Source organism: Kwoniella dendrophila, chromosome 8 (assembly GCF_036810415.1).
Source record: "Kwoniella dendrophila CBS 6074 chromosome 8, complete sequence".
Classification (NCBI taxonomy): domain Eukaryota; kingdom Fungi; phylum Basidiomycota; class Tremellomycetes; order Tremellales; family Cryptococcaceae; genus Kwoniella; species Kwoniella dendrophila.
In genome coordinates, this window is record NC_089483.1 from 1,146,583 (window position 1) to 1,172,583 (window position 26,001).

General features: G+C 36.5%; 9 protein-coding genes across 9 annotated transcripts; 4 read left to right on the forward strand and 5 right to left on the reverse strand.

Annotated features, from left to right (window-relative positions):
* Positions 1–1,731: 1,731 nt before the first annotated feature.
* On the forward strand, positions 1,732–2,133 carry L201_006251 (uncharacterized protein; the record flags this gene model as incomplete). Its single annotated transcript, XM_066221973.1, has 1 exon — positions 1,732–2,133. The coding sequence occupies one exon, from the start codon at positions 1,732–1,734 to the stop codon at positions 2,131–2,133; it is 402 nt and encodes a 133-aa protein (XP_066078070.1).
* Positions 2,134–2,632: 499 nt separating this feature from the next.
* On the reverse strand, positions 2,633–4,589 carry L201_006252 (uncharacterized protein; the record flags this gene model as incomplete). Its single annotated transcript, XM_066221974.1, has 5 exons — positions 2,633–2,690; positions 2,761–2,879; positions 2,947–4,045; positions 4,128–4,337; positions 4,486–4,589. 5 exons carry the CDS (start codon positions 4,587–4,589, stop codon positions 2,633–2,635), a joined length of 1,590 nt encoding a protein of 529 aa, XP_066078071.1.
* A 1,326-nt stretch (positions 4,590–5,915) lies between these two features.
* Positions 5,916–7,535, reverse strand: L201_006253 (uncharacterized protein; the record flags this gene model as incomplete). The annotated part of the gene is made up of 3 exons (XM_066221975.1): positions 5,916–6,946; positions 7,129–7,342; positions 7,440–7,535. 3 exons carry the CDS (start codon positions 7,533–7,535, stop codon positions 5,916–5,918), a joined length of 1,341 nt encoding a protein of 446 aa, XP_066078072.1.
* A 1,150-nt stretch (positions 7,536–8,685) lies between these two features.
* On the reverse strand, positions 8,686–12,421 carry L201_006254 (uncharacterized protein; the record flags this gene model as incomplete). The annotated part of the gene is made up of 9 exons (XM_066221976.1): positions 8,686–9,658; positions 9,740–9,963; positions 10,060–10,161; positions 10,236–10,580; positions 10,648–10,777; positions 10,849–11,000; positions 11,103–12,151; positions 12,215–12,284; positions 12,350–12,421. 9 exons carry the CDS (start codon positions 12,419–12,421, stop codon positions 8,686–8,688), a joined length of 3,117 nt encoding a protein of 1,038 aa, XP_066078073.1.
* A 303-nt stretch (positions 12,422–12,724) lies between these two features.
* L201_006255 (V-type ATPase, F subunit) lies at positions 12,725–13,726 on the forward strand (the record flags this gene model as incomplete). The annotated part of the gene is made up of 5 exons (XM_066221977.1): positions 12,725–12,784; positions 12,862–12,943; positions 13,064–13,146; positions 13,252–13,339; positions 13,674–13,726. 5 exons carry the CDS (start codon positions 12,725–12,727, stop codon positions 13,724–13,726), a joined length of 366 nt encoding a protein of 121 aa, XP_066078074.1.
* A 615-nt stretch (positions 13,727–14,341) lies between these two features.
* Positions 14,342–18,041, forward strand: L201_006256 (uncharacterized protein; the record flags this gene model as incomplete). The annotated part of the gene is made up of 8 exons (XM_066221978.1): positions 14,342–14,823; positions 14,907–15,505; positions 15,577–15,762; positions 15,836–15,987; positions 16,067–16,166; positions 16,246–16,364; positions 16,519–17,725; positions 17,839–18,041. The coding sequence occupies 8 exons, from the start codon at positions 14,342–14,344 to the stop codon at positions 18,039–18,041; spliced, it is 3,048 nt and encodes a 1,015-aa protein (XP_066078075.1).
* An 851-nt stretch (positions 18,042–18,892) lies between these two features.
* On the reverse strand, positions 18,893–19,806 carry L201_006257 (uncharacterized protein; the record flags this gene model as incomplete). The annotated part of the gene is made up of 3 exons (XM_066221979.1): positions 18,893–19,012; positions 19,219–19,545; positions 19,708–19,806. The coding sequence occupies 3 exons, from the start codon at positions 19,804–19,806 to the stop codon at positions 18,893–18,895; spliced, it is 546 nt and encodes a 181-aa protein (XP_066078076.1).
* Positions 19,807–20,545: 739 nt separating this feature from the next.
* Positions 20,546–21,131, forward strand: L201_006258 (uncharacterized protein; the record flags this gene model as incomplete). Its single annotated transcript, XM_066221980.1, has 3 exons — positions 20,546–20,671; positions 20,760–20,841; positions 20,968–21,131. The coding sequence occupies 3 exons, from the start codon at positions 20,546–20,548 to the stop codon at positions 21,129–21,131; spliced, it is 372 nt and encodes a 123-aa protein (XP_066078077.1).
* Positions 21,132–21,543: 412 nt separating this feature from the next.
* On the reverse strand, positions 21,544–23,440 carry L201_006259 (uncharacterized protein; the record flags this gene model as incomplete). The annotated part of the gene is made up of 7 exons (XM_066221981.1): positions 21,544–21,665; positions 21,766–22,299; positions 22,380–22,495; positions 22,571–22,658; positions 22,752–22,824; positions 22,894–22,935; positions 23,276–23,440. The coding sequence occupies 7 exons, from the start codon at positions 23,438–23,440 to the stop codon at positions 21,544–21,546; spliced, it is 1,140 nt and encodes a 379-aa protein (XP_066078078.1).
* Between the last annotated feature and the right edge of the window lie 2,561 nt (positions 23,441–26,001).

A 26,001-nucleotide genomic window follows, 5' to 3' on the forward strand; every position in this document is an offset into this window, starting at 1 on the left:
GCTACCAAGTGAAATAAAAATTAATTCTGGTTATATTGATGGCCCTTTGTGTATCGCCAGCTGTTTACGGCCTTATTCTTATATTTGATGTCGTGAGGTGAGATCCAATAGATCTTTAAAGCTATCTTCGTGTGATTACATCCATCTCCATTGATTCGATTCTACCTGGGCCTTTATTGTTTATCAAAAATTCCACTCAATCGCGTGACGTCTACTTCCAGAAGCTGAATTGCTGTTTTTGACTTGACGATTGGTTGCGTTTGGGCTTGACGGATCCTGATATCACAATGTTGTCGATGTTATCGTTGACTTATATAACAAGATCTGCTTGACCACTATTAAAATCTATATTACAACAATGATGTTATTGTATTGACACTACTATGCATTGACCTATGCCTATTCCCGTGAAAGATGGAACTAAATTAAACAACAAACCAGCTTTATTTCCACGTGGTCTATTCTTACGCGACGTTGTTAACGTTGTTGTTTCAATATTCTCGGACTGTATAAGCACATGAGAGCTGAAACGCTGAAATCCTGAAAATTCAAGATCTTAGGACGTGCCTTCTCATGTCTGACTTATGCTATGACTTTACAAGTAAGATCTAGATTGTTTAGTTCGCGATATTTTGTAGCATATGCAACATCACTATGGTTATACTAAATTACATATATGTACATCTGTGAACGTACTCCATACAGTACTGATTGTCTTCTTGTAATACTCTGTTAGTACTGTTCGTGTAGATTGTGATGATCTAAACTATTGACGTACTTCAATCTCATCAATCATCAGAACAGAAAACGTACTTCCCCTTATGAAAGAGCATTATATTGTCTTGGACAATGCGTACTATGGCATATCAAATGGGTAGAGATGGAAAAAAACATTTAACTGTCATCAATGCATCAGTATGCTGCTTGTCATAACTTGCATGTTCTGAATCAATGATCGAATTCATAGCAAAAGATAAAACAGATTGTATCATGCTTACGATTGACGACAGCGAACAATACAATAATAGTTATCGGGCTAGAAACGACGGAATGAAATCTTACGATCATGAAAAGCTTTCTGATGTCTTACAAGATGCAGTAGGCATCCCTTTTGTACTTGCAACAATACCTCCGCCTCGTCTTTCAGATAGGCAGTTAACAAGTACAATTTACATATGTAGGGAAGTATACAAATCATGGGCAGACATATTCCGAACTTTAAGAATACCTGATCTATATCTAACCAGTTTCCATTACGATTATTATGATGATCGGAATAAATTCAAAGTGGTCAGTCGCTTTCATCATCACCCGAGTTGATACCAATTGCCAATTGACTGATGTAAAGGGTCCATTTGTGAATTCGTAACGTAGGATAAAATTACTCGGGAGCAACTAGCAAACGCCTGGATAGCTGGACTAAATGGATGCAATTACTATAATGGACTTTTAATCCATATTTCCATGGAAAGCGATATGAAAGAACGTATAAACGTATCGCAAGATACGCTTGAGAGGCTGAGGGTTGTCATCAAAGAAGTGAGTTTGAATTCCACAATCATTATTGCCTATGTAGAAAACCAAGTTAACGAGATTCCTTTTGGGTGTGGTAGTGGAAAAATTGCTTCAGTAAGCTCTAGCTATCCGAAAAAGGGACCGAAATTTTCATGAAATTCATTATCGTAGCTGAATAACTATGTATTTCTCATTTTAGCCGAGGTTGATAGAGCTATGAATCTTCTACAACAGTGGGAGAAACATCAATACCTCCCGAAGTGGTGGTTCCGTAATAAGGGAGAAGTACGCATCTGGGATTTGAAGGATAATCAACTACTTCAACCTGATACTCCAAAGGAAGAACTTACTGGCATTTTCATCTATGCTGGTCTTCATATTCTACACCTTCAAGAATTAGGATACGAGACGAGATTTATAGATTTAGCGAAAGAGTCAGGTTTTGAGTATCAACCAAGCACAATCAGCGAAATCGCTTCTTCTTCATCCCATCTTGGACCTCAAATAACAGATCAACAAGTACATGAAGGATCCCTCACTCCGACAGCAGGCAATGATCAAGATGAAAATGGTCCTTGTACTTTACATAGAAGGATCGCTGTCGTCAATGAGTATTAACATCAAAAGCGTGATTGTGAGTTAGTCTATGCTTCGTTTCGCTTTCAGTCAACATGGGTATTAACTAATGTGAGACGGTTTAGCAGGGGGCTTCCATTTTTTATGTACAATGCAGAACATACAATCTAATCAAGATAGTAGATATCAAGAAGTATTTGATTTATGTATTTATTTCCGCTCCTTCCATTTATTTGATCTCAACCACATGAGAACATGTCTGAAGTCAACGTTTTGAGGTCTACTATCAGTCTGACTGCGATGTATAGCCGCTTTGATACCGCCGTGAACAACAACTGACTGTAAATTAAAATGCATAAAAATCATAAAAATCAAATAAAGTAAAATAAATTGTTCATTGTCCAACGCAATATTGTGAACATTCTATAAGAATATGAATAGATCTGGTTATTGCTTTCTCTAACTCTACGATATCTCCTTTATTATATAAGCCTTTAAGCCATTCGATGGGAAGATATCATACACTATCATATTGAACCGCTCATGCAGGTGGAGCTCGGTTAGAGAATTTGAGTCTAAGTTCATCCTTGGGGAAAATACTGTTGCAAAAAAATAACAACACGATTAGAATAAGTGAATAAACAGATAAACATAAATAGTATCACTCACGCAGCAATAACTTTGACTTCCTCTGAATCTTTTGTAACTTCATGTTCCCAGTTCATCAAGACAGAAGCGGTACCTAAAGTAGCGGCTAAATGCATACCAGCATATTGACCACCAATGCACTGATAAAGAGAGATATATGGATCAGTTTCATGTTCACTCAATCATTAAAAAGCGGATTTGACTCACTTTATGAGGACCACTACCCCATACTAAGTAGTTTTGAGGTTTTGAATCTGCTAAAGGAGCTGAACCATCATCATTTGGTAACCATCTTTCAGGTTTGAAAGAATCTGGTTCAGGATAACAAGTTTCATCATGTAATGAATTCCAGAAAGCAGGAATGATCATTGAACCTTTTGGTACAGTATATTCAGGTGAGATAGGGAAAGCTTTTGTAGTTTCGTAAGGAACCATAATAACTGGAGGTCTGAATCTTAAAACTTCTTTTACAACAGCTCTTGTATAAACCATATCATCAATCATATCTAAAGTTAAAGGTCTTTCTAAATCATTTCCTCTAACTCTATATTGTTCTTCTCTAATTTTAGCTAAAACTTCTGGGTGATCAGCAGTTAATTGGAAAGCGTAAACAATTGCTGATGACATTGCATCTTGTGAAGCGAATAAGAAAGATAATAAAACCATTGCAATTTCTCTATCAGAATATTCTCTAGATAATAATTTTGTTGTTTCACCATCATCTTGTGCTTTTCTAGCTTGAATCATTGCTTTAACCCATTCATCTAATAAACATTCCGATTCTGCATTTGGATCTGACATTCTAATTTTTGATTGTGCTGAAGCAGATTCTAAATATTTCATACAAACTTTTCGTGCTTGAATAGCATTATAAACTTTAGTTCCGGGAATAGCTAATGGGAAATTTACTAATTCTAATGCTACAGTGATTAACCAATATTTCTTGTTAATTTCAGCTCTTTGTGATTCAGTAACGTATGGACCTAAGAATACCGATAATGATGTGTCCATGTTCAAATCTCTCATTTCCATCATGTATGGTTTGGCTGGAGTACTGTCGGAAGTCCATTTGTTAAAGTATGATCGGTAAATTCTTTCTTGAATTGGGAGATAGACAGATAAAGCTTGTTTGGTGAATAATACATTTAATGCTTTTCTGTAATCAGCGTGAACTTTTCCGTGAAGGAAAACCCAATTATCAGGACTAAGTACTTTTTTGGCGGAAGCAACAAGACATGGTTCAGCGTGGTTAGGAGAGTTGAGGATTTTTCTGGCCATATCATTGGAGGATCCGATAACGATAAAGCTGAAGATGAATCGATAAGTCAGTCAGATGATTCAGGATATACCAACACTGATCCCCGATATACGATATATGATCCACTTACATGTTGAACACTGAAACGGCACTCAATGGTCCGGAATTCCATTGTGCTTTGTAGTTTGCTAGAGTTGGATTTAAGGAATCGGCAAATTTACCAATAATAGGTATTGTCCATTTAGCTCCTGGTAAATGAGCCTTTTTAGTTCTATATACTAATTGTTCAAGAAGTAAGAGGGAGATGACCACTGTGAGAATGGTAGCTGTTGTGGTTTTGCTGTTCAAAATCAAGATGAAGCTTATCAGCTGTGCCATTTTAGTTTAAGCGATCGAGGTTCAGCGGTACAGGAAAAATCGTATTGTAGACAGAAATATATAGAGGAGGGTGAAAAGGTATTATACGATCGAAGGATAGTATGACTTACGTATCAAAAGTGAATTTAGCATTTGATAAACCTTCTAATCCCCATGTTCTCATTGATGAGAGATCGACCAAAGATGTTGGTCTTACGATTGTTTGTGAAGCCATAATGAGTCTATATGGTCAGGAGTTGGAGATGATGAATATACAATTGTGTTGATATGATAAATGTGAATGATATGATTCAGCAATATGAGCCAAGTCGGTCGATCGATTGGTTTGTATTCGAAGAAAGGTGGTACGATACGATGAAAGGGAAGATCATGTGGATATAGTGGTTCGATAGAAAGGAAATAAGAGATGCATTGAATCAGCTATCATGCTATTTTGTCTATGTATGTTCCACAAACACAGTAGAGATGTTGTTTGATGCATGGTACAGCCAAGAACCGGTTCTTGGCTTATTTATCCCATCTTTCACGCTCAAGCCACAAATCCCACATCATACAAGATCGGTCTTTTATTTGCGCTTCCACATGAGTTTCTGAAAACGATTTGATATGCATGAAGATGCAATGCAGTACTCACCTATTCTATGTATATTTTGCCCAATTAAAAAGAATGAACGACAATGAGAATGTAGATTGAAAAGACGTGTATTGAAAATGAGTAATTCGTGTATATGAGAAAATGAAAAACTTTCTTAAGAACCCTTTGTTGACAAGTATTTTTTTTTCTTTTTGGGTCTTAGCTTTGACCTGTTGATTTGAAAACCCTTCGCTCCTTAGTGATTTCGGTTATGACCGCAAAAATCGGATTGATGTGTTGTTCTGTAGGCTTTCTTTTTTGTGGTCCTAAACAATCAAGAAGTACGAATGATAACAGTATTTGAAAGCAGGAATTACGATGGCGACAACCTATCTATCTGTGAGTTCACAAAGATATGTATACAGAAACGTAAACGAATAGTAATCAATCAAGATGTCAATTATCAGATCATCCCAAAAAATAAAAAAATCACCAAAATCGAAGGGTGATTCCGGAAAATTATCCGGTTACCAAGCCAAAAAACATAAACATCGTACGATTTTGATTCTTGATTTTCGTGTAAATAAATTAATAGTGTAAATAACCTTTTGAGCGTTTCTCACCCTGCCACCAATCCCTGATCAACGTATAATACTGTGTATTACGTAAAGCCATGATCGGAATGCCATTATATATTACGGGCGCCGAAGAGCAATGGTCAGTATGTATTATGCTGACTCCGTTTATGCATCTTCAGACAATTCACATATCCCAGATTGTTGCACTGTAACTGCAACAGAACGTTTCAACTGACATGCAAGGCCAAAGCTCACCGCCGGAAGTGATCGCATGCCAAATTAGCCATTGTAGATGACAGGATGATGTAGGCGATTTCTGCAGGAATTGCAATGATACATCGTGGGTAAGTAGAAACAGAGGTATATAATAAGTACATTGAAACGCAAATTAACCCCCTAAAGCTCTTCTAACTACATCTTTACTATCCTGTTTCTCATCTAATACTCTTCTCAAATCAGGTCTATTCTGTTCTTCCTGTTGATTTCTACTAGCTTGTTTTTCATCTAACATTCTCCTTGCAGCTGATCTTCTTTGTTCTTCAGCTTGTTTCTCATTAACTAATCTTCTCAAAGAATCATTCCTTCTTCTTTGTTCTTCATCGTTATCATCCGATAACAAAGGTGAAGATGAAGTTAGATTATCTGCACCAAGGTCAATTTCAGGTAAATATCGATTATTATTCCTGGTGCTATTACTACTATTGCCGCCAAAATGTTGAAGCTGAGAATTTGAATATCCATTTGAAGGATGTATAGGTTGATTAAGTGAGATAGGCATGGAATTGGCATTTGGTGATACTGAAGTTATTTCAACAGGTGAGTTGTTATTACCATTGGATGTTGTTGGAGATGATGAGAAATTATCGTTATCATTTGAATATGAATTTTGATAAGGTGGTGGTGGAATATATGCACCAGCATCTCTTTCAGGTTCTAAGGAAGTTTGTCTATGTTCGGTACTATTATTGATTCTTTCTAAATTGTTTATCTGTGATTGATTTTGTGGTGGAATTATAAAAGGTGTTATACCATTTTCTTCTTCGTCATCATTATCACCATTTAATCTTCTACTACCATTTTTATCATTTGAATAAGTTGATTTTTTAGCATTTCTTCTCATTAATTCACCTACAGAAACATTCCATAAATTTTTTGAACCTGATGAATAATATCCCAAACCAGATTTTGATAAAGATAAATTTCTTGTTGTTACTCTATAAATCCAATAAATCCAAACTAACAAAGCGACAAAATGAATTGTTGATAAAGCAATTTCTGATGAAAATCCATTACATAAAGCTTGAATTGATGATATTGGTTCATATGAAAATTTTGAATTACTATTAACTTTACCACTATTATATAATCTTTCTGAACAATATGATGGACCTCCTACTATACCTGCTGTAATTGCGTTTGCTGTTTGGATGTGAAGTAAACAAAGAAGAATAATGTTAAGGGAAGATAATAAAGAAGATGAGGAATGATGATCGTTTGGGTAGGGAAGTCAAATTGGCACATTAATTGAAAATTAAACAAATAGATGATTAGCTTTTATAATGCGCTGAATCGAGAATGTACGTAAATTGAAGAGGACTCACCTAACATCAAAACAGCTTGATAACTCAAATAAACAATTTCACCCCATGCTCTATCCCATTTTGTTATTTTTCTTTTTGCAGTCAAAATAATTGTAGCAGGTACATAAACTAACATTCCAAAACATGCAAAAGCTAATATTGAAATCATAATATCACTTGGTGTGACGAAAAATGCTGTTAAAAATAATCCCATATCTAATACGAAATGAAGTCCCTACGGATGATAACAAGGATAGTAAGGTCAGTCGAAAGTAATGTCTACGAGACTATGTCGCTCTATAACGATAAGATGTATAATAGTAAAGACTAACCAAAGCAATATATCTCACTACAGTTGATTTGGTAGTTTTAGGTTTAAGAACACGCTCATCAACATCATGTTGATCATTTGATCTTTGGTTATTCATCTTGATCTTTTATTGCTACTTTGAATGACTTCTTCTCCAATGATGAATATGAATAGACGAGGTCAAAGGTGTTCGACTTTATGATGAGTTTATTAGTTGTACACTTTTCGGATGTTCCAGATTGATTACTTGTCAATGTATATATATCAATTTGTAGATACAGTGTAGATTGCTCTGATCGTAATTATAAATAGAACACACAGAGGAAAATGAAGATCCTCTTCTTTACATAGATAATGTATTAACTCCTATCAAGTTTGATCACATCTTGATACTCTGTACCAAGCACAGGTCTGTAGTAAGGATTCTCTTTTGAAACAAAAACTACTGATATGTTTAAACGCTCCGGGCGAAAGGCTATAATTTAGGGTTACTCCTACTGAACTTACTGCATACCTCTCATGTAACGTTAGTCTATAAGTATGAACGAAAGGTTACATAGCAAAATTGAGGAACGACACTAGTTTGTGAGATTATCTTAGTGGAGTGTGAGTATAGGAGTCATGTCAAAACCGATTAAATTCAGGGTTCTTCTCGGGGCGATGATGATGATAACAGCCAGATGCTCTAACTCGATTACTGTAAATGATTTGCCGTAATATCTATTCATTCATCAATCTTAGCTTCATGAGTACTCCGGAGGCTATTCTGCATCTTTCTCTTCAAGCATTCTACTACGCGATCGAGACATAAGGTTACCTCAGAGATTGCTTTCTTCGTATTAATTGGGAATACTACGACTGAATCCTGTCTTTATGATCGTAATAAATCCGTCCGAATCCCTTTAGGTCTTCGGGAAAGTTTATTTTGAGTACTGTGGATATTACTCTGTATGTATAGGGGTAGGTGTATAAATATACCTTGATGAACTAATCTTATTAGCTGGGCATGAACTGAGTCGGGCTTACGTTTATCAGTTGGTCAAGGATTGTTGTGGGTCTTGGCATTCGCCCAGGCAGTCAGTCCCAGTCAACTAGCCTATTCTAGCCCAATTTGTTCGCAAAGCAGTTCAGCAAAAACCTATATGCAAGCATAATTGTTGAAATTCAATTGTAGTTGCGACGCATTGCAATATAGTATCGTCAAGTATGGACAATATGCAACGATTTGACATACTCGTATCGTAATGGCAATTCAGTACAAAGTATTATTACAACAAATCATCTAACTTGTTCAACCCACTCAATCCACTCTTACTCCTTAACCCCTCATCATCCCTTAAGTACTTTATGATATTCTCTACAAAATCCCTTTGTGAGGTATACAATTTTTTACTATATTGATTGAATTTTCTCTTCTTCTTTCCGTTCATAGTAATATCACTATTATAATCCTCTAATAACACTGATTTAGATAGTAAACTTTCAAACTCATCTAACAAGTTTAAAACTAGATATTCCGTTGAATGTGTAGGGTAAATTGATGAATGTAATAATAACGATTCTTTAATTATCTGAGATATCAGAAACGATGAAGGTGGCGGAGTTGTTGATGGCGAATTCGATATATAACTTGTTAACCAATTCGTATCAATCAATGTTTCTAATAAACAATTTTGACATCTGTCGCTTTGTCTCAAGTTGTTAAACGTCAATAATATAGGTATAAAACCTACCAAATTGCTAGGTGTTGAAGGTATTGATGATAAACTAGCAATATTACTGATTTCACTCATAATCAATTCTAGTGTTTTCGAACCACCTCTTAACGATAATTCCCTACTCAATGAATCTAATAAAGACCGTTCCCAACCTGTAGGTAGAGACTCAATTGAAGGAGTATCTCTGATCATTCGTATAGTATCTGTCAAATTTGCGTTGGGATTTGAAGTGAATAAAGAGATATTGTTTCCATTGGGTATTGCTGGTACTGGCTGTGATAGACTATGGATTGTAGTTGTCAAACCTGAATTTTCGATAGATTGAACATTGAAACCAGTGATAGAATCAAGTTTAGCTTTGACACCTTCAATATCAAAATTTGATGATTCAAATACAGGTTTTAAATCGTTTGAATTGAGTAGATTTTTTAGTGGTTTAAGGTTTACACGTATCAAGGATTCGGGACATGAATGACCTAAAATCAAATCTTGTAGTACTATTAGGTGAATCGCTGATAATAAGCTGTATATCAAAGAGATTTCAATGATTAGCGCTTATCGTGGACCTCAACACTGATATTTCGCAAAACAAGTATCGACTTACCCCTGCCTTGTAATTTCTTTACATAACCAGAAAACTACACCACCCAAACACCAACTTAATAAAGGTTGTGAAAAGTATGATAAACCACTATGTAAAGTATCTAAATCAATTTGATTTGCTATGACAGCTAAGATAGCTTGTTCAATTAAAGTCGCAGATATTGTATATAAATCTTGCGGTGATGTTGCTAATAATATAGCATCTTCAATACCATCTGAACCGAACTGTATTTCAATTCAATCATTCATGATGCTCAGCTTCTCCCGCTGATTTATAAATATTTTTGATAGTTTGAGATTGTGAATATAAGAAAAACTTACAATAGCTTTTACCCAACCATTCATACACTCTTTTTGCTTTTCTGGTAAATTATTATAGTTCTCTGTACGTCTAGCATCTTCAAGTAAAGGAGGTAAAGGTAGCTGAAAAAGTAAATAAAAATGAGATTATTCAGCTTTAACTGATTCATGTTTTTCGATAAGTTGAATAAGCTCACATGATAATGGTTAACAAACGATTCAACTAGAGCAACACCTTCACCAAATCTAGTCAAACTATTTTGTGGATCATCATTTCTACTTTGTTCATCTACACCTAAATTCAATAATTGACTTATCATTATATCTAATATATCTAAAGGATTTATGTGTAACTGTAGTATATTCAATAAGCCAGGTAGTGAAGATATATAATTGAATAGATTTTCAGGTGGTTGCGAAGCAGGACAAGACCTTATAATTTGTATTAAATCATTACTAAACGTTAGAGATGCTCCAAATGAATATTGTATGGTATGTACTAAAGGCGGTAAATGTGAGTGTGATTCGAATGATAGACGGTTCTTGATCGAAAAAAAAAAGGTATATCAGTTTATACTGCGATAAGAACAGGTAATAGACATAACTCACAATCAACGATTCACCAGGTGTAAATGCATGAATATTGATCCCTGGACCTACGGTACTAGCTTCTTCACGAGTCAATATCCCTAGCTGGACAAATTTTGATATCAAAGTTTCCTGTAGTGGTAGAAGATTCCTGAAGAAATTATAACTTGTTAGTCTGTATAGTTCTTCGTTATCACAGTGAGTAGGAGATTCCGTACGTACCACCCTTCTAGAGGAGTAAATGTGCTACCTTCATCTTCATTCTCAGCATGCTGTGTCAGAGTATTGTACTTCTGAGTCAGTTGTTCGGAAAATGTTTGCATGGATGGTAAAAGTAATTGGAAGACTGAGGATAAGGGAGTGACAATGTCGTTCTAGTACAACCAACCAAAAAATCAGCACATTTCATCCCGCTCGACGTTGCTACTACCTCGGTTGATCTAAATTATTGAAGTAAAGCTTCATCCTCAACTCACTGGAAAAGGTGAAACTTCTTCAGAATGGGTTTTCCACCAACTGACCAGTTCGCATATCTGTTCAATTAGAATTCCCCAGTTTTCAGCTGCATCTGAACTGTCCACATTTGACTGTATTAAATTTTGTATCGAAATTTCTAATAACACTTTTAAAAGTTCATCCGAGTCGTAAGTGAACTCTTTGCCAACTTTCAATACTGTAATCCAAATCCCTTTCAATGAATTCCCTTGTCCATGCTTGTGCTGGCTATCTTCACCTCTTAAAAGCTTCGTTGACCTTTTAGCCCATTCGATAAATAATGTTAATCCCTGTTTTAAAGGTAATTTATTATATCCAATTTGGGTTATATTTGGCCGATTTGATGAAGTTTGCATTTGAATATTATTACCATTACCATTAACATCTTGATCTATCTGTTGTGATTGTATTTGTGTTTGTGTTTGTTGTAAGGAATTAAGTGAATCTTGATTATCTAAATCAGTCATTAAACCGCTTAAATTATTTCTTAAATGTAATGAAATTTCTTCAGGTAAACTTGATAATAATTGTCCAACTTCCAATCCAACATCTAACGAAGGTGATGGATAAGTTGATAGTATAGATACGATTTTACTCAGATACGTGATCAGAGATCCTATCATTGGTATAGAAGTTGACGTTGATTGTGAATTACTTGAACATAATCGTAAAAGAGGAAGTATCAAGAATGATGTGGATATCTGACGTTGATCTACATTTGAAGCTGAGTTCGAAGCTGAACCTGAGCCTGAAGCTGATGTACCTACATCAGGTATTTGAGACGTAATGTTCATCTTAGAAGGAGCTGATAATAATGATGGGATAGGTTCATCTAGACCCGTCAAATTAGTTGACAGTATGTTGAATATAGATATTATTGACGTTATAGATGGTAATCCATGATCATGTATATAGAATAATATACGAATGAATATCGTTCTTGAAGTGATCAAATTCGAGTTGAGTAATTGAGAAAGGTATGATAGTATTAATGAAGGCGGAGAAGGTAAAAGGTATGGTAAAATAGCACCTAATTTTTGTGCAATTTTAGCCTATGTAATTTGGTAGGGTTGAAGTTCAATGATATACATACCAGCTATTACATCTTGAATATCTTCATTGCTATTAAGACTGTTGATTCTTGTCTGGATGATTTTGATAAGCTATCAAATACAATTATCAGTATAACCATTTATACAATGCCTGAAGTCGCAAACTATTGACTAACCTTCTTTGGAGGAAGAGCTCGAGCATAAGCCTTTCCTATGAGTTCAGAAACAGTCAAATCTTCATAGGTCATTATGGCTAGCTCTCTTCTTCACGCCAGAATTCTCAGTTCTTTCGAGTATAGCTGTCGTCTGAAGAGATGTTGCTCTTTTACTGCTTTATATGAGGGCATATAAGCTCTTATAGAGGTCTTCTTGTAATGTTGACAACTTTCATCGAAATTGGATTTACCCCGCATCCCAAGTAGAAGGCGGAGATCGCCGTATAACTGAGCCGAGATTATCCAGCGTGAATCTTAGCTTTGATGCTACATCATCATCATCATCATCTCTCATTCTCCTTTATCTTTTATAAATACACATAACTCAACGACAAAATGGCTGCTACTACTTCAAATCCTAAAGATAGAAATTTATTGGCTGTGATAGGAGATGAGGTATGTCTATAGCAAAATCATCAATGTCTGATTATATCTATTCTTTATTCCGCTAATATCAAACGCAATTCAAATAGGATTCCGTAACTGGTTTATTATTAGCTGGTATAGGTCATGTTGACCAAAATCAAAAGAAGAACTTCTTGATTGTCGATGCTAGTGAGTGAAGTCCAGTCATCATCATTTCCTATAATAGTCATGTTCCTCCATTCCAGGAAATACATACATGAAGTCGTATATGTAACCAAACTAAATCTTAATCATTATGCGACATAACAGAAACCCAAACAAGTGTGATAGAATCTGCTTTTCAAGATTTCACAGAACGTAAAGACGTAGCTATATTACTTATAAATCAACATGTATGTAATTCATTCACCTATCCACCTCACTCTGGATAAACTCATAGACTTTAATCGTAATACATGGTCCAAGCTCTATTTAATTAACCGTTTAAACGTTCATAGGTGGCCGAAAAGATAAGACCGACAGTAGATCGATATCAAGCTGCTTTTCCTGCTTTATTGGAAATTCCAAGTAAAGAACATCCTTATGGTAAGTGTTATTCAAATACGTCGTTTTTACTTTATTTATCAAGGAGGATATCAGGGTGAAATAGAAATTGGGTATATCGAAATCTTGAGACGGAAGATCAGTTCAACAACTACATCTCGAGGGTAGCGGTGAACCTCAGGCTCTCACCAAGACAAGAAAGTGTTTTGCTTACCTAGGGAGATTGAATGGGAGGAGGGCTAGAATAATAGCTCGGAGCAGATCACTGATTTCAGAAATATTGCTGCTAAGAATTGGATATTCATGTTAGAGATTATATCACTCATTGCAATCAGACCAGATAAGCTAACTCGTTTCATTGCTATTTTGATGATAGATCCCGCCAAGGATTCAGTTTTAAAACGAGTACAAAAACTACGAGGAGATTAAATTCTTCTTTTCACCTTGTATAGATTTTTTCCTTCTTTCCAACAACCGCAAAATACCCTTCTCTCTATTTTCTATCACATCCTTTCCAATCATTTGTATCAATAAATGCAACCTATGCATAGATATCTTATCATCTATACAGCTTCATAGAAAGTTGAGCCCACCTTGAATGCCACTTGTAAGATGCACGTGGATGATTGTCGCTTAAGGCCGGTAGCGCGTATAGGGGTTAAGGAATAAGGTTAAATGGGTGTACGATATAATAAAGTAGAATGGGGGAAAGTAGTGACGTTTTGTTAGTGTATTTGTATATTTGTATTTACACTGTAATGTAAATCCGGTTACAGCTACTAAGAGTAAAATATCATATCATTTATCATATTGGCTCATCACTTGGCCCATCTTTCATATCATTTAGTATTTGACCATCTTACTGCTGTCAAACATACCATTCGTAGACCATATCACCTCGAGATACCCAACTCAACAGCCTCACGTCGGTCTGATAAGTTTGCATAGCTGGCAGCTGAAAACCGATCAAACCAGTATTCTAATATCGCCTTTATCGGCGCGTCCTATAATCATCATATTTAATCTCTCGTAACCTTACACAACATGTCTATAAACTCTCCAGCACCTGTTTTACAGCCTATGATGAATGAAGAACCAACTACACCTACTCCGGCAGCGATACCGAATGACAGTACAACGAATATAATACCGGAACTACCGGCACCAAGAAAAACCTCTTCTCCGTTATCTTCACCATCTTCCTCAGCTCGTGGGAACAACCTATCGAGACACCTAGGAAATACAGAAGGTAACGAAGATGGTGAATTAGGTGTTGATGATATACAAGGGGAAATGAGAAGTCCAGCTACAAGTTCAACATTACCATTAACGGATGAAGAAGATGAAATAGGCGATGAGGATAGTGAATTAACAGAAGAAGAAGAGGAAGAGGAAGAACATGACGGTATACCACAACAGCAGAACCATCACGATGACATTGATGATAGCGATGATAGTGATGAAAACGAAGAGGAAATGAATGGTAATATAGGTAAAATCAGACAACCTATATTTCCAACTTCTAGGTAAGTCTAAGAGAAATTTCCTCTTTCCTCGCTTCTTCCCCTAAACTCAAATTGCTAATCTTGCCGATCGATTGACAAAATAGAGGAGGCTCGCAGGCTTCAACAGCATCTTTGACACCACCGCCAAGTGATAAATCAATATTATCTTCACCACAAGAATCACCTAAACCCTTACTCCAGCCTCAGATAGCAGTTGCAGACATAGACAATGACGCAAATGTAGATGCTGAAGAAGCGAATGAAGAAGAAGATGGCGATATAACCATGAGAGCTGATCCTCTCAACGATTTAGAAGATGGAGAAAGAGAGACCCAATCTTTAGACGACAAGAAAGGTATACTAGAAGGAGTCGCGGACGAAAACTTAGAAGAGCAAGATCAGAAATCAGAAGCCAATAATGACAATGCTTTTCAAGAGGATTCTACAGAAGATCCATCTCCAGCGGAAGACGAGATAGGGCAAGAGGATGATGTCGACGATGAGGAGAATGAAGAACAGCCTATGGGAGAGAAAATCGTTATCGATGAAGATGAGGTTGATGTGGAACCCATGGTAGAAATCGCAGTAGCAGTCGAAGAACCTCAAATTATGGAACACGAGGATACCAACAACCCACCTGCGGAAGAGGAGATTGATGAAGGTGAACAAGAACAAGAGGAGGTTGAGGATCGTGAGGTTGCCGGTAAGCCCAATACATAGCTTTTCTAGTCGAGATATATACGAAACTGATGAGAAAATGTGAATAAAATATAGATTTACCAGCATATCTGACTGTACCAACTCACGGAAAATCCTCTCATTCGACTCATGCACCACCGCCCACTTCAGCTTCGATGCGTGCGTTGGTAATGCTAGAACTGAAATTCGCTGCTCTGAGAGATAGGTTGTATATTGAGAGAATGGAAGAAGCTGCTGCAGAAGAGGAAATGATCTTGAATGGTATGTACAATTTTTCATTTCATCTTACCAACAAGCATCATACTGACTGAATAATTGCTGTTTCGTTATATAGGTACTCATCCCGCTTTACAATATCTATATAAGACTTTAAGTAGTAGAAGAGAAAAATTGCACGAGGTCGCTTCTCGTAGACATCAGCAGACGATAGGGGAATTGAAGCGTGTGAGGGAATCAGAGAAACACCTGATTTGGTCATCTTGGACCGTAAGTAAACCATGCGTTTTGAGGAAAAAGATAAATATGGTTGCGAAAATACTGATACGGTTTCATTGTGAAAATACAGGAAGATCGAGATAGATTGCATTGGGATGAATTTGAGCAGACTTGGTCCAAGAGACGTAGGTTGGCTAGGGAGAAAAATGAAATTGAGACACCTCGTATCGGTAAGTTCAATTCCTCATACAAATAAACATACTATTACGCCTGCACAGTGATATGACTGATCTCCGATGTCAATCGCAGTGAAACCCGTCCCTAAAGTTGGTCAACCATCGACAATTAGAGCATTTGACTGGACTGCTGGGGCTACTCCTAATCAGCTGAATAGGGACGATGTGATAAATGATTTAACTTTGATGGAGGTGGGTCGCTATACTTCAATCGTGTCATCCAAGCATGTCTGAGAAATCTCTTATCATGTGATGAAATTTTTGCCAACGTGGTGTTTCTCCTCCTCAAGCAGACTACCAAATTTGTAAGGAAGACAATTCGCTGACTAAAGACTTATATTTACAGCAAAACCGTCGACAGTATCAAACAAACCGTCATAACTCGCCAGCAATGTTTTCGTCGCAGTATCATAATGCAGGACAGTCGTCGCAAGGTTTGAAAGGAGCTACAATTTATTCGTACCCACAGACACAACAAGCACATGAACTTCCTCAACCTCGACAGAATATCGTAACCCAGCAGCAAAACCACTCCCAATCCGCTCAGCAGCAACAAACCCATAGTCAGCAGCAACATACCCCTATCAATTCCCATACCACTTATCCACCCCGCATAGTAAATGCAGCTGGTGTTAAACCTTATCCACCTTCCCAACAGTCGACAGCCCCTCAGATTCAGAATCAAAGTCAAAACCAGCTTCAAAATCAGACTCAGCCTGTTCAGCGGCGAGAAGGTAGAACAGTTCCGACCACATCAGACTTTTTCACTGGTGGACCTAGACGAGATTCTTCATTAATCGGTTTAGCTCAAAAGGTGAAATCGCCTGAAGAAGAACCGTTAAGTCCTATTGGATTGTGGAGTAGAGGTATAAATGGTAATATCAATCAGAATAGAAAAGATGGTAGTTCACCTAAGACCTCAAGCTCTTTAAGTGGTATACCGACTTTATCCCATAATCCCACGCTGGGAAATAATAATCATAATTCTTCATTGGGTTTAACGCATAATCAGAATCCTCTATCTTCATCTGCAACTGCATCGACGATTGGAGGTGGCATACCAGGAAAACCAAATTCGGGAGGTACGACAAATACAACAGCAACAGGTATGAACACTGTAAAGAGATCGCCAACTATAATTGAAGCAGGACGTAATGTAATAAATATAAATGGCAATCTGAATGGACCTATCAGATCAAATTCAGCAGGTTCAGCGTCTCAGACTAATAACATTGATCGTAATGGTACAAATTCGAATAGTCAACAAAATCAACAAGGACCACCAAGATCAAATTCGAATCCAACTACTTCTATAAATCGACCTTTATCAAATACATCAGGTCCAGGACAAAACCCGAATAGTAGATTTGCTAGCCTAGCTGATTATTTAGCAAGTTCAACTGCACAACCTGGAACAGGATTATTTGGTATGGGAATTGGAATGGGTGTAGGAATGGGTATGGGTATGGGTATGGGCGGTTTGGGTACAATGGGTTTAGGCGTGCCAGTTGGCATAGGTAAGAATATTGGGAATGTCGGAGGTCAGAATAAAGGTTAGTCAAATGGTATTCCCCCTTATCATTTTCTACTCACAGCATCTTTGGTATATTAGCATGATCTACCAGGATCTTACATACTGATAAGAATTGATTGTTATGTCACTTAGCTAGATCACCATATCAAAATGGAAGTGCTTCACCCGCCCCTGCATCAACAAACCAAACTTCTTCCTCGAATGGACCAGCCAACAACATCAATAAATCAACTTCGCCTTTACCACCAACACCTACTTCTACCGCTAACGCCACTCCTCCGGTATCTACAACCGGCACAGCTACAACAGCAGGAACCAATGAAACTAGATCATGACAATTAAATTCTAATTTAAATCGAAATCGATATTTCATGATGTAGATTTTCACTACCATTTAAAAACAGGGACAATGCACGGTTTTCATTTTTTTTTGTTGTTGGATCATCATCAAAAATCTTACATCTTACACTGTCACCTACAATTTTAATCTATATATCTTTCTTTGGTGTGTCAATCTACCGAACTGTTGCAGCTTATCAATCACATTATCTAGATGACACTCATAATTATTGGCATTACGATTACTATTACATCTCAGATGATTCACCCCTTTTCGTCTTGAAGACCTGGTCACTTTTCACTTTTAATCTCGTCAATAACGTATTGTGACTTGTTTTAATTTAATCAATTTTTGGGGGTTTACTTACAGTACGTATTGTAGTATGTAGTCAATAATGAATAATGAATAAATCTCAACTAAGTTACAGCCTTGTTCCGGTTGACCAGAAGAGTAATAAATAACTTGTTGTGAGATATTAATCGAGTAAAAGAGATTTCATCGAATTTCACTTCTTTTCTCAAGTAGAATAGTTGACTACTATATGTGATCTTTTTCAAGCAAACAAAACATTCTGTCCCAATTGATTATGAAATAACATGACATAACAAAAAATATATCGTTAATTGCAGATATGAACTATATAAAGTAGAACGAATCGAAAGTGATTATTTATAATCACTTATATGAATATATAATTACCTATTGTTTTCCGCAATAAAATCTCTTCTTTGTTTTTTTCTTTCATCTTTTTTTTTTAATACTAAACTTCTGTCTAATACTCCTTGAACGTCGTCATATCACCTTCTTTCTATAGTCGGCTCGCCAATTAATTGGTTTAAGACCGATTTATTGACTGACAGCTAAACCTAAACCGGCTAAACCTAAGAATGAAATAGTGTTTAAGGCTGAAGCGATACCGTGGTAGATTGAGAATTTCTTGTTGAGTTTTTGGAGATCTTCAGAAACCTATAAAATGAAATGCGAATGTTTGGAGTCAGTAAACGGTAATGCAGAATATATGAATTCATTTTCCGATGTGAATCCCTATACATATTGCAATTGATGCCGGGAGAGAATAAATACCCTTCCTACCATGTTGGCAGTATATACCTATAAAGGCTAAGGAGAAAAAACCGCTGATAAGATGTGGCAAAGTGGAACTAGAAACTCACGTTTGGTTCATCGTATTCTTTACCTTCAACTCTTTCTTGTCTGTGTCTTTCGAACATGACATTTGAAGCTAGAGGAGATACCACAAGGAGATTGAGCAGTTGAGGAACGAAGGATCCAATAATCAACAAAGCTTGTTGGCCCTCAGGGCTACTAGTGAAATGTGGGGGTACTTTCGGCGAAGAAATAAGATCGCTGTGGAAGTAGAAGTGAGTTAACATTAATGTTGCAGTAGCGAGTGAAGTGAAGGTGAAGTATAAAGGTTGCAATCTTGATTGTAAAGTACCGAAAGTTTGTCTAGGTAAAGTTTTGTATGTTCTGTATCCGGACTGAAAGTTGCAAGATGAATGTAAGTCAAATGGTCACCAATCAAAACGTAGAGCAGGATTTGAGGTGATTTGTCAATGAATAAGGCAATACGATGATGCCATAATGCAGATCTTTCAATCGATCGATAAGAGAGAAATGATAAAATTCCACGAAACACTTACAAGAGTGTTCCAGACATTTGTACCTAAAGCAGTAGCCCAAGTTATAAGGTAAAAACCTTTTACAGAGAAAGGCGCAAGAGCGCTTTGAAATATAGACATTGTATATGATTTGATTGATAACAGTATTGAATTTAGTTATTATGAAAACAAGTTAAAAAAGAAGAGATGAAGATCAAGTTAAAATAGATTGATCTGACTGGTCACACTGCTAGCATGGAATTATTGTGATTGACGACACGACACGTTCGGCTTAAACCAGTTAAACCAGTTAAAAGGGGAATTAACGTATTTTGTTTGATCAGCCCAGTTTAAACACTAGTACTTTTACACTTCAGGGAATGACGTCACATCACTTTTACTGTAACACCAAGTTACGGTGAAATGACGTTACAGTACGTTGTATAGATAGATATCAAATATCATATCATATCATATCATACTTATGCAGCAGCCTATTTCCGAAAGTTACCGTTCAAGAGTCAGAGTCAGGCCTAGGTTTGTTGGAATTTCAGACCTATGTAATACTTTTCTGTCTACACTCCCACCTCAATATGCATGTAGCCAACTAGAATATCTTCTGCTCAAAAGATATGGGATATCATCTTCACATGAAGTGATGCTGTATGAGGTCATGTCACTTGTAACTAATTATGACAAACCGAACATAAAAGGATATTCACAACACTCCAAAGCTTCAGTTTTGGATGTATAAATATATACATATCTCTATGTATGCATTTGCATTTCTTCCCATTTTTCGAATTTTCCCACTTATAAACAACTAACAACGTTCACTATACAAAAGTCAAGGAAATAGTAAACAAAAACTTGATTCATAATGTCTTTCCTCAGAGCTACTTCAACATTCCCAATCGCTTCAGCAAGAATCTCTTACAGAGCTTTATCAACCTCTGTAATTAGACAAAAAACATTGACTGATTCGGTTAAAGATGCTGCTGATGCCGTGAGTTTAATTCATATCTTCCAAGTATTCAAGATAAAAAGAATAACACGAGTATTCTTATTCTAAAATTCATAATACGTCCATATAGGTAAACAAAAAAGTTGGTAGAACTTTAGCTTCAGGCTTAGATTCTGCTCAAAGTGCTTCTGACGGTACTAAAGGCACAGCCTGTAAGTATTAAACTCTTATACTCGTCTGCACTACTACGTACATTTACATCTCATTCTACTATGTTGTATATGGGTATTTTACTGTCGTGTGAACAAAGTCTGACTTTTACATTCTGTCAATTTCAGACGACAGAACACCAACTGAATCAGAAATCGATTCAAAAGCAGGATCAGCTTCACAAGCAGTAAAGGAAAGTGCTGAATCAGCAAGACTTAATGCAAACCATGCTTTAGGTAAAGCTGCAGGTAAAGCTAGAGATGCCGCTGATGAACTTGAAAAGAAAGTTTAAGCACCAAAAAAAAAGAAAAGGAAATGAAGGGATTCGACCAATTTATTGTAGCATTTATAAGTAACGAACAAATAAAAAGAAATGTCACTTGATGGAATATTAAGATTTGAATACTTGTTGATTCAAATTTGCAGGCCAAGTCATTTCCTTGTTCAGGATATACAATATACATTGTTATATGTTTATGAAACAGATTTTACACTTCACATGTGTTTCTATATTTCGAGAATGTATCACAGGGAACGTCCGTGTTGGTGTAATCAGTCATGAGAAAGATTCGTTATATGTCGTTACTAAATTGATCAGGGATCATCTCTCTGTCTCCTTCTTCCTTTTATCTAAAGTACCAAGAAACAACCGCATTGACCATACTATTCTGATAGACAATGATCTCTTGGATGTCTTTAATTTCCTATCTGTATCCACCATATGAAGGTGGATTAGGTAAACCACCATTACCATATAATTGTTGAGTTTGTTGTTGCTGAGCAGGAGGAGCATATCCAGATTGCAGAGACGCTCGAATTTGAGCATCTATCAAATCAGAGTATCAGCATTCTTCTTAATTCTTTGATACCGTGGACTTGAATTCTCCAGTCGACTGAAGGAGAAGCATAGTCGGGATGAGGCTTACAAGGATCATTATATGCCAATTGCATTGTTCTACTCTGGCCATTCCCATTATCTTGTGCATTTAAACCACTAAATGAGGATATTGAGGTATTATTCTGGTGGGATGGTACATTACCACCTGGCATATCACCATCAAATGCACCATAAGCATCAACACTAGGTCTACTTAATGCATTACCATTTCGATTTTGTTCCGGGTTTTGATTATGAGCAGAATTTGAATTTGAATAACCATAATTTTCTGTACCTTTATCTGCATATCTTTCATCATCATTAGCTAAAATTGTTGAATACGAAACACCATTTGATTCAGGTGGTATAAATGATGGTTCTCTTCTTCTATTTTCTTGTCTTTCTTTACGGAATATTAAAGTTGTAAGTACTAATAAAGCTGCCCATGCACCAAAAGAAAACCAATCAAATATAGCTGAAGCTTTTTTAGTTGTACACCAATCTTTTAGACCATCTTTATAACTATCTCCTAAATCCGCATGAGGATCATTATCTGCATTTTTACAACCTTTTGCTGTCCATGCTGATCAGTAAAAAGAAAATGACATATCAGCAACAGACCTTCACCATTGATTATATCGTATAAGGTAATATACAACTCACCACTTATGGTTACAATGAAGGAACATAATAACATTAAAAACGTCCCAAAAGCATGCAAGATGAATGTTGATCTAGTTTGATTCAGGAACTGGGCGGGTCTTTTCAATCTATCCCATCTATTTGCATTGTATTGTATTTTCAGCTCAAGACTTCATAGCTTTGGTATCAAAGGGAGAAGGGATGCAACATACCTATCATAAACTATTGGTACCACCATCAAGAACGCTGAAAGTAGAAAGGCGAGTATTAAAAGGAAAATCACGAAACCGGTTCCTCCGGCTAAACGATGAAGACAGAAACGAAGAAAGGCAGATATCAAATTAGCATGGTGGTTTTCGTGATATCGATGGTCGTTGGTAAAGCGAAACTTACAAACTTTCAACCATTTTGCTTGATATCCCGCTACAGCACCCATTGTACATATTGCTAAGAACGCAAAGAAAATCTATGAGATCGAATGTTTTGTCGTTAATTCTGATCAATCCTAATGCAGAAGCAATCATATCAAACTTACAGCTACTACATGCAGGATTAGATGAGCTCTCGGTAAAGAGGGCTGTTGTAATTTGTCGTTCAGTTTTTCGGATAATGTTACAATGTTCATGATTGTTGTTGTGAATAGGTATTACGAAAAGTCATATATATCACCATGATCGCGTAAATTCCATGTAGATAATAAGATAATGGATAGAATTGTGATGAGAGGAGATAGATTGATAAAGTGAAAGAAGAATCAGCCTCTTATGGTTTCATATAGTAAATAAGGTGACTCGAACATGTCTCATCCTCCCCAAATATGTAATGATTATATGCGAAGGGACGTAGAGCTAAAATGTATGATGTGTTTCACAAACCCTACCATAGATAGACATAGTGAGCAGATAATCCCTACTTACCTCTTCTAAATTAGGACCATCCAAAAATGGATTACCACCACTACCTAATCCATTGGTATTCGTTCTTTTCAGTATATTATGATCACCATTGAATTTGAATGCTTTTGAGAGTTTAGCTGTAGCCGATGACGACGTGGATGAGAATACGTTTTTTAACTTTTCCATTTTTAATTGAAGATGCGCTGTCGACTGGTCCGGTTAACAAAAGTAAATGTTGGCTTATCTCTTATTTATTGCTTTAATGATAATGTTGTAATTAGATGTTGTTCTTGCTGTTATTATTATACTATTGTTCTGTAGAAGAAGATCAGACCGTTGGAAGATACAATCAATTGTTATTGTCTGAGGTATGAGATGAGTGCTTGAAGTGATGAGAAGGATACGTATCAAGTTGAAAGACAATCTACAAAGTTGGTTTATATGAAGGACAGTTGTTGTTGTTAATGTATTTCACCGAAGGATTCGTGGCGATAGTCCGTGCTTGTCTTTTTGTTTTTCAATGACCAAGTAAGCTGTGCTATATATGACGTTTGGTAGAAGTAGTCTGCTCTCATTCTCTTCAACGATGATGCATCTGTATTTGATCAAACTACCTGCGCAGAAAGTGCCAAGATGTCCTGTTCTATCGCGCTCTTCGCTAATGTTCTCGGTCTCGCTGTGAAATGCTGTGTTATGGTTTTTGGTGTTTTTGTTTTTCTAACTTTTGATTTTTGATTTTTCTTTCCTGCCACTCGCGTCTGAGAGTCCACGTGGTAGCCATGTAAGCAGATATTGGGTTGCTTTGCCACCAGGATCATTTTCCGGTTATAGCGTTTTGCGTGTGATTGTAGGTTTGAGGGATTTTCGACCAATCCAAAGCAACTGAAATAAGTACTCGTCTATCAAGGCCAGTGTTTTAGGTTAGTTGCGCGACGTCACGTTTGTGTAGAATGATCTCATCGTTTTGCTGTACCCTTATATCAACTAAACAACCTCCTGAACATGCATCACTACTAGACAGACGTCAGCAACGTCGAATATTAAGTTCACATCAAATATTCAAGTGGTGAGAAGCTGTATTTGTAGATGAAGAACGATAACTGTAGCTGAATGCCGGTAAAAGAATCCTTATGCAGATGGCGAAAGAATGGAAAGTACTTTGCAAATCTCGTAATAATTGACAACGGTCTTTCATGTTAAAGAAACCCGTGATCGACTTTTACAAAATCGTATTCGTAAAACGAGTTATTTTTATCTTTCAGATAGGCAAAACGAGCCTGTAGATGCATGTCATCAAGAGAAGATACTTGGGCAACATGATGTACTTGACTCAACCAACATGCTAGGCTTAGTCTGGCTAGATAACTGACACTGTACATTCTTCTCGTCATCGTCAATGCCTTAGCATCATACGAGTACACACGAGTTTCTATTTTCGTCTGGGTAGCTTCGTATATTTTCTGAGACTCCTTGGTGTTTTTTTTTTTTCTCTCTGCTTATGCAAGAATAATAGTGGAGGGGGAGTGAGATGAAATAACGTACAAATCCCCCTCACAATTGTGCCTGAATATTGAGGAGCAATTTTTTGGTTACAGTAAATTTGATTAGAGAAACCATCGAAACGAATTTGTAATTAATGCTGAAAACCTGTATCCAACGGGAATCAAATACGAAATTTCGTAATTAGCTATTACACTTCATCACAAAGAATTCTAATTAAATTGCAATTCAAGCTGGAATCGTCCCTAGTTTAACATAATTCAGTAACTTCCCCCACCATACATCACATCTTCATAACTGCTTATGTGTCAGCCGATTTTATATACCAAATTCATCAGATAAATCTGTTTATGAGGCATTTTAATTAACCATACTTACTATACTATATACATAGCATCTCAGCATATCAAAGCATTCACACCATCAAATCTCATATCGCCATATACCAAGAGATCACCTTCGTAATTTCATAACATCCTACTCAATCAAGACCTCAAATTAGAAAGGGATCTTCATTGATTATAAATCCAAATCTCACCTCTAAGCTATAAACTCACCATCACATCACGCACAAGCAACCCTCTACCATCAAATCTTGATAACAAACGTGAGTATTGATCATTCAACTTGGATCTCACTAGAGAAACGTTTTTGAAGATAAGAAATGCATATGAATCAATGAATCCAAAGGAGGGCAGTTTGGTGTACCAAGACAAAAAGAGTGTTGGATGTCATTGCGTTCAGGTTCAGGTTCAATGCATTAAGGGGGATATTTGTCATCTCATTTTAAAATATACTCGTATGCTGATCAAACATTTTCACGATTTTTCTTTGGCATCGAATAAATAGTTCACACCACAATCATACTCAATCATTATAAGAGTTAAGGTTTTGTCATACATAGAATATAAAGGTTGAAAAGATTATATATCAGGTGAGTTACACTCAAGAACCTTTCATCCTCTCACATAATCTGGAGTGAACTTGAAAGGGTTTTGGGAAACAATGGATATATGATCTAAACGTTTCGAGCACTACTCGACGTTGTTATAAATACCAGATATCTTCCAGTTGGTAGAATTGGACAAGATAACCATATCAAAAAAAAAACTCATGTTCATTTCGCGTCGCTGGTCGATTTGCTTATAGGAAAATACGCTAACTTAAGGTATCTACCTATTTACGCTTTTTCAACATCTCGCCACTCATCAATACCTAATAATACCCAATTATTTACGACACATCGT